This window comes from Haematobia irritans, chromosome 2, assembly GCF_050003625.1.
Source record: "Haematobia irritans isolate KBUSLIRL chromosome 2, ASM5000362v1, whole genome shotgun sequence".
In the NCBI taxonomy this organism is placed as follows: Eukaryota; Metazoa; Arthropoda; class Insecta; order Diptera; family Muscidae; genus Haematobia; species Haematobia irritans.
The window spans coordinates 152,460,646-152,469,359 of record NC_134398.1 but is presented as its reverse complement, the minus strand read 5'-3'; the positions used below and the strand labels follow the sequence as shown (position 1 = coordinate 152,469,359).

General features: G+C 35.2%; 1 protein-coding gene across 1 annotated transcript; it reads left to right on the top strand.

The window, feature by feature from the left end:
- Positions 1–6,391: 6,391 nt before the first annotated feature.
- On the top strand, positions 6,392–8,714 carry LOC142226575 (thioester-containing protein 1 allele R1-like). The gene is made up of 2 exons (XM_075296660.1): positions 6,392–7,204; positions 7,741–8,714. Exons 1-2 carry the CDS (start codon positions 6,938–6,940, stop codon positions 8,284–8,286), a joined length of 813 nt encoding a protein of 270 aa, XP_075152775.1. The 5' UTR covers positions 6,392–6,937; the 3' UTR covers positions 8,287–8,714.

The window sequence follows — 8,714 nt, the reverse complement described above, 5'->3', positions numbered from 1 at the left end:
TTATATTTCCATTTCCAAAAGTTGTATTTTTAAGAAAGTGGCCAACTAAAGGTATGTTTTGGTTAAATATAGTTTTTATACCCTCCACCATAGGATGGGGGGTATATTAACTTTGTCATTCCGTTTGTAACACATCGAAATATTGCTCTAAGACCCCATAAAGTATATATATTCTGGGTCGTGGTGAAATTCTGAGTCGATCTGAGCATGTCCGTCCGTCCGTCTGTTGAAATCACGCTAACTTCCGAACGAAACAAGCTATCGACTTGAAACTTGGCGCAAGTAGTTGTTATTGATGTAGGTCGGACGGTATTGCAAATGGGCCATATCGGTCCACTTTTACGTATAGCCCCCATATAAACGGACCCCCAAATTTGGCTTGCGATTGCTCTAAGAGAAGCAAATTTCATCCGATCCGGCTGAAATTTGGTACATGGTGTTAGTATATGGTCTCTAACAACCATGCAAAAATTGGTCCATATCGGTCCACTTTTACGTATAGCCTCCATATAAACGTACCACCACATATGGCTTGCGATTGCTCTAAGAAAAGCAAATTTCATCCGATCCGGCTGAAATTTTGTGCATGGTGTTAGTATATGGTCTCTAACAACCATGCAGAAATTGGTCCATATCGGTCCATAATTACATATAGCCCCCATATAAACTGATCCCCCGATTTGGCTTGCGGAGCCTCTAAGAGAACCAAATTTCATCCGATCCGGCTGAAATTTGGTACATGGTGTTAGTATATGGTCTCTAACAACCATGCAAAAATTGGTCCACATCGGTCCATAATTATATATAGCCCCCATATAAACAGATACCTCGATTTGGCTTGCGGAGCCTGTAAGAACAGCAAATTTGATCCAATCCGGCTGAAATTTGATATATGGTGTTGGTATATGTTCTCTAATGACCATGCAAAAATTGGTCCATATCGGTCCATAATTATATATTGCACCCATATAAACCGATCCCCAGATTTGACCTCCGGTGCATTTTGGAGAAACAAAATTCATCCGATCTGGTTGAAATTTGGTACGTGGTGGTAGTATATAATATTTAACAACCATGCCAAAAGTGGTTCATATCGGTCCATAATCATATATAGGCCCCATATAAACCGATCCCGATATTTGGTTGTGGAGCCACTTGGATGAGCAAATTTCATTCGAGACAGTTGAAATTTGGTACATTGTGCTAGTATATGGCCGTTAACAACCATGTCTAACTAGATCCATATCGGTCTATAGTTATATATATCCCTCAGATAAATCGAACCGCAATCACACAAAAATTGGTCCATATCAAGTTCATAATTTTATATAGCTCCCATATAAGCGACCCCCATATTTCAATTCTGGCTCTCTACGTACCGTGCAAAAGTCCATATCGAATCATAATTATTTGTAGACTTACCTATACATACCGTTTTTATCTAATATATACCACGTATGGTCTAACACACAATTTAGAAAACGATGTTAAGAAGTTTTAAGATACCACAACCCAAGTAATTCGATTGTGGATGAAGTCTTTCGTAGAAGTTTATACGCAATCCATGGTGGGGGGTACATAAAATTCGGCCTGGCCGAACTTACGGCCGTATTTACTTGTTATTATTTATTTATTTATTTTTTGTTTATAAATATAGAATAACCTTTTAACTTAGTTTAATTCTCAATAAATTGTGATAACTCAAGGCTTAAGAAAACTTTGTTAATATTACGAAGAGTTTTATAAATACTTAAAACTATTTATACCCTAAACCACATAGTGGTCAGGGTATTATAAGTTTGATCGGCCAAAAAATGTGCCTACCAGAAATATTGATTTTAGACCCCATAAAATATATACCGATCGACTCAGAATCACCTCCTGAGTCGATCTAGCGCTTGGTGTCCGTCCGTCCGTCTGTCCATGTATTTGTTGTTCACAGGATTCCGGTCGCAATTATTAACCGATTTTGATGAAATTTGGTACAGGGAGTTTTTTGGGCACAAGGACGAACGCTATTGAATTTGGAAGAAATCGGATCAAATTTAGATATAGCTCCCATATAAAGGGTGATTCTTTTGAGGTTAGGATTTTCATGCATTAGTATTTGACAGATCACGTGGGATTTCAGACATGGTGTCAAAGAGAAAGATGCTCAGTATGCTTTGACATTTCATCATGAATAGACTTATGATCTGCCACAACGTCGAATTTTCAGTGAATGGGCCCTAGAAAAGTTGGCAGAAAATCCGCTTTTTATCGACAAATTTTGTTCAGCGATGAGGCTCATTTCTGGTTGAATGGCTACGTAAATAAGCAAAATTGCCGCATTTGGAGTGAAGAGCAACCAGAAGCCGTTCAAGAACTGCCCATGCATCCCGAAAAATGCACTGTTTGGTGTGGTTTGTACGCTGGTGGAATCATTGGACCGTATTTTTTCAAAGATGCTGTTGGACGCAACGTTACGGTGAATGGCGATCGCTATCGTTCGATGCTAACAAACTTTTTGTTGCCAAAAATGGAAGAACTGAACTTGGTTGACATGTGGTTTCAACAAGATGGCGCTACATGCCACACAGCTCGCGATTCTATGGCCATTTTGAGGGAAAACTTCGGAGAACAATTCATCTCAAGAAATGGACCGGTAAGTTGGCCACCAAGATCATGCGATTTGACGCCTTTAGACTATTTTTTGTGGGGCTACGTCAAGTCTAAAGTCTACAGAAATAAGCCAGCAACTATTCCAGCTTTGGAAGACACCATTTCCGAAGAAATTCGGGCTATTCCGGCCGAAATGCTCGAAAAAGTTGCCCAAAATTGGACTTTCCGAATGGACCACCTAAGACGCAGCCGCGGTCAACATTTAAATGAAATTATCTTCAAAAAGTAAATGTCATGGACCAATCTAACGTTTCAAATAAAGAACCGATGAGATTTTGCAAATTTTATGCGTTTTTTTTAAAAAGAAGTTATCAAGCTCTTAACAAATCACCCTTTATATGTATCGCCCGATTTCAACAAATGGGGTCACGTTGCGTTTTTTGTCAAACGGATCGTCACCAAATTTGGCAAAAGGTAATCATTTCCATCGCCCTTCAAGTCTGCAAAATTTCATCCAAATCGGTTCAGATTTAGATATAGCTCTCATATATATGTATCGCCCGATTTTCCCAAATTTGGCCACAAAACCTTTATTTATCAACCGATCTTACTCAAATTTAGCTAAATATAATCTTCTGTAGCACTAACTATATGTCCAAAAAATCATCGAAATCGGTTCAGATTAAGCTATAGCTCCCATATATATATGTACCGCCCGATTTTTCTAAATTTGGCCATAAAACCCTTATTTATCAACCGATCTTACTCAAATTTGGCTAAATGTAGTCTTAATTTTTTGCGTGTGTTAGTTAAATGAACTAAAAAACGGGAAAAAGTTATACACAAATAAAGCATAAAGATTTCCTAATTTCGTATTTCTTACAAAATAGTTCATTATTTCTTTAAATTTGTAAATTTTACCAAAAATGTGTCCATCATGAACTTCGTATGTCACTAAAGACATTCTTGCAATTTTGAACTCCAAGATTTCTCTTAAAACTACAAAATTTTCTTTAACTACAGAAAAAATTTAGTTATGTCTAATAAATTTTCTTGAATTTGTCGAAAAATATTTACTTATATTTGCCATATCGGAGTGATGCCAGAGCTTGTAATACCGTTTAGTTAAAATTTTCTAAAAAAGATCCAAATTTTCTAAAATTAATCGAAAGTTATCTTTCCTGGTGGGTTCACTGTTTTTTCAGTGTACAGTCCTTTTGGACAAGCATTAGAAAGTACACAATTAGGCTCTTTTAGGCGAAAATTTAAGTTTTGGACAATTAAATTTAGCAAAAAGGAATAGAGAATCAATAAAAAAGTAAAAAAAAAAAAAATAAAAAAATCATCCCCTCTAGGATTTGAACCTGTGCCGTTTGACTTTTTCACTTCCATAGAAGTTCTTTTGAGAAGGTGTTGCAAATTACGACAATTTTTTTTTATTTTTTGTTGATTTCTAATGAATATGCCAAAAAAAAAAACAAAATAAAAACGATGTATAACATAAAAAAAATTTTAGAAAAATATTTAGTAAAAAAATTTCTGCTGGTGAGATTTGAATCAGCGTTCTTTATTTTTTCATTCATAATAATAATGAACATCTCAGGAAGTAGTTAGAATGTCATGCCGTGGTGTCATTTTTGGTTCATATCACAAATATTTGAATAGACGTTTTGATGCATCGTGTTCAATGACGTTTGTGGTTGAGTGTACTAAGGCGTTCTGTTATGGTTCCAACAGACCCGGGTTAAACCCCCGGTGGAAGCGAAGATGTTTTTCAATTTGTAAAAATTAGATAATAAGAAAATAAAAGGGTAACAAAAAATATTAATAACAAGTATATACGGCCGTATGTTCGGCCGGCCGAATCTTATACCCTCCACCATGGATTGCATAGAAAATTGTACTAAAGACTGTCATCCACAATCGAATTACTTGGGTTGCGGTAACACACCCAGAGAAGGAATATGATCACCTCAACCATGTTTCGAGAGCAACATTTTATTTTTGGATGGAGAACATGTAACATGTTTGCGGCAACCATGTTATTTTCTCAAAAAACATATGTCTGATTTCGGCAACCATGTATATGTTTGCCGAGAAAACAACATTTTTGCGACAAAAATGTTCAATGGTCACCGTCCAAAAATATTTTGCTCTTAAAACATGTTTGGGGTGATCATATTCCTTCTCTGCGTGCACTTGCCGATGGCAAGGTATCTTAAAACTTCTTAACACCGTCTTCTCAATTGCAAGTTAGTCCATACGGGGTATATATTAAACAAAAAAAGGCCAATTAAATACGTAAATAATTGAGTTTGACAAAATTTTCTATAGAAATAAAATTTTGACAAAATTTTCTATATCAATAAAATTTTGACAAAATTTTCAATAGAAATAAAATTTTGACAAAATTTTTTATAGAAATAAAGTGCAATGAAGGACTGGGGAATTCTTCCCACTTAAATATGATCTAAATTATTAGTTTTTGTACCCATAAGAATAGCAGCAACCGAATTTTAAATTACACCCAACAATAACAATGCAGCAATTTTAAATTAAGCCAAACGAAATTTCAACAACCCACAAAACGGCGAAGAAAGCAACTACAGGGATTCATGGCAACAACAACAATGATGTGAAGTCTGAGTAAGATTTTCCACTTCCACAAAAGTTGAAGGTACCACCAGTAATCATAAATTTTGTTGGGTATAGTAATATGTTAAAATGTTTACAAAATTTTCTATAGTAAAAAATTTTGACAACATTTTCTATAGAAATAAAATTTTGGTAAATTATTTTTGGGGATTATATATAACTATAGACCGATATGGACCAATTTTGGCATGGGTGTTAGCGGCCATATACTGACGCAATGTACCAAATTTCACCACGTACCAAATTTCAACCTGGTCGGATGAATTTTGCTCCTCCAATAGCTCCGGAGGTCAAATCTGGGGATCGGTTTATATGGGGGCTATATATATAATTATGGACCGATGTGAACCAATTTTTGCATGGTTGTTAGAGACCATATACCTACACCACGTACCCAATTTCAACCCGGTCGGATGAATTTTGCTCCTCCAATAGCTCCGGAGGTCAAATCTGGGGATCGGTTTATATGGGGGCTATATATATAATTATGGACCGATGTGAACCAATTTATGCATGGTTGTTAGAGACCATATACCTACACTACGTGCCCAATTTCAGCCGGATCGGATGAAATTTGCTTCTCTTAGAGGCTCCGCAAGCCAAATCTGGGGATCGGTTTATATGGGGGTTATATATAATTATGGAGCGATTTGGACCAATTTTTGCATGGTTGTGAGACACTAAACACTAACACCATTTACCAAATTTCAACCGGATCGGATGAATTTTGCTCCTCTAAGAAGCTCCGCAAGCCAAATCTGAGCGTCGGTTTATATGGGGGCTATACGTAAAAGTGGTCCGATATGGTCCATTTTCAATGCTGTCCGACCTACATCAATAACAACTACTTGTGCCAAGTTTCAAGTCGATAGCTTGTTTCGTTCGGAAGTTAGCGTGATTTCAACGGACGGACGGACGGACAAGCTTAGGTCGACTCAGAATTTCACCACGACGCAGAATATATATACTTTATGGGGTCTTAGAGCAATATTTCGATGTGTTACAAAAGGAATGACAAAGTTAATATACCCCCATCCTATAGTGGAGGGTATAAAAACAAAAAGTGAAATTGGAAAAAAAAATATTTTTTAGTTTTTAAAATTTCTTCCTAGGAACAACTACTAAAGCAATGCAAAGGATCAAAAAAATGGAGTACTTTCGTCCTATAACAGAAGTACTCCATTCCTCCTATGACATGCAAAATTCATTGGAGATGATCCAAGTTCCCACTACTTCCGGATCACAAATTTGGGGATCTAAACTACTTTTTTGGAAGCTCTTTTTTGCTGGGAGTCTATAGAATGGTGAAGGCTGGTAGTCCCATCCCGACTTTACACTTTCCTTACTTGTCACAATAAATTTATTGGATGAGAATCCATGATATTTCAGATTATATACTCTAATCCTTCATGATCTCTTTTAGAAATATGCTACGAAATATAACATCCAAATCGAGAAATCTTTACAATACCTTAACGAAAATGTGGACAAAGAAGATGACACCTACGCTTTGGCTATTGGTCTTTTGGTATTCTGCAAAGTAAAACATCCAAAAGCCGAAATTGTTTTGCAGAGATTGGAAACCAGAGCAAAATTTGAAAATAATCAAAAATGGTGGTCTAGTTCTTCAAACGATTTCCATAATGAAGTCGAAATAACTGCTTACATTTGCCAATCCTTAATGGAGGCGGATAAATCCTTCAACAATATATTGCCAATAATAAAATGGATAATGGGAAAACGTAGTTATCATGGTGGTTTCGAATCTTCCCAAGCCACTGCAGTAGGACTCAAAGCTTTATACGAATATGCCCAAAAATATGGAGATGCAACAGATGAAGGTCCAATTACAATTCAATATGAAGCACAAACTGATGAAGGTATTGAAACAACAAAAGGTACCATTTTGGTAAGCCAGGAGGAATCTCTACTCACTCAGAGTCATGTGGTAAGTAGAGATAATTCACCATAACACAGAAACAAATATCTTCAAATTGATTCAAAGTTTCTATCTCAAGGATAATCAATTACACAAAATAATTTAATCAGTTTGACTAACATACGTTTCCTCTATTGGTTAAGCTACTCTTGTAGTTTAGTCAACGCATGGTTTTAAGCTGAAATCAAAACAACAATAATGATTGAAGAATAAACACACAATAAAAAACAGAATATTTAAAAATGTATTTAAATTATGTATAAACATAAATATTAAGAATCACTTATTAATTTATTGGTATTAATGCATTGTCATTTCCTTTTATGATGAGCATTCAAGACTTTGTAGTATGAAGTAAATTTAACGTACCTCAATGACATTTTAGTTGAAACCCTTATGTATAATTAACATTATTAACTAACATTGGAAATGAATCAATTTGATTTTAGTTGGAATTCAGAAACACCAGTTTATACTTCAATCATTAAATATTGATCCAATAAATTGAAATTGCATTAATCAAATATAGCATAATTCATTTTCAGCTTCCCAAAACAACCAGACAAATATCTCTGACAGCCGAAGGGAAAGGCTTAACATTGGTACAATTATCCTACAGTTACAGCTTGACAACTCCAGGTATGGTACCTAGTTTTATTGTCAAACATAAGGCTAAGAAGCCTCTGTATCCTGGCCATCTATTCATGAACATTAGTGTCGAATTCAAACCACAAAATCAAGAAATTAAGAAATCCAATATGACTATAATGGAAATATCTCTACCTTCTGGATATAGTACCAATTATGATATTCTACAATGTATTCGTGATAGTCAGGAAGTGCGACGAGTTGAAACAAAAAATGAAGCTACATTGATAGTCGTATATTTCCAAAGTCTTTTAAATGGTGAACCAGTTAACTTCGATGTGTCTGCTGAGAGAACCCATGAAGTTTGTAATCGAAAGTTGTCTCCTATTACAATATATGATTACTACAATACTTATCAACGTTCTACTATATACTATGAGGTTAAACAAAAGGATGATAAATTTCGATGTAAAATTAATTGTTGTTACAGTTGCGGTAATTAATATCTCTCTGCCTCTCTATATATCATCCACATCTATTTTATAAAAAGACCGGCATAACAAATCTTTATATATGGTACCGGTTGCCGTTTATCGTAACAAACTTCGTTTGGACTGAAGGAAACATCTTTTACAATAAAAGAACATCTCGTTTCGGAGAAAAGAAATTAATGTTGTGTGCCTATTTGGGCATGGGCTATGCCCATTCACCGCCTCTCCCCCCTAAGAAAGTTATATGGATACGCTAATATGTAACGGTCATTATCATGTATGTGGGTTACTTTATAAAATGTTTAAAATTACATACGCAAAGAAAAAATTTTAGAAAACGTATATCGAATATTACTTCAAAAATTTAAACTTTTGTAACCAAAAAAAATTTTTTTTGCTACAACATTTTTGAATTAAAAAAAATAATTTTTCTTCGAAAA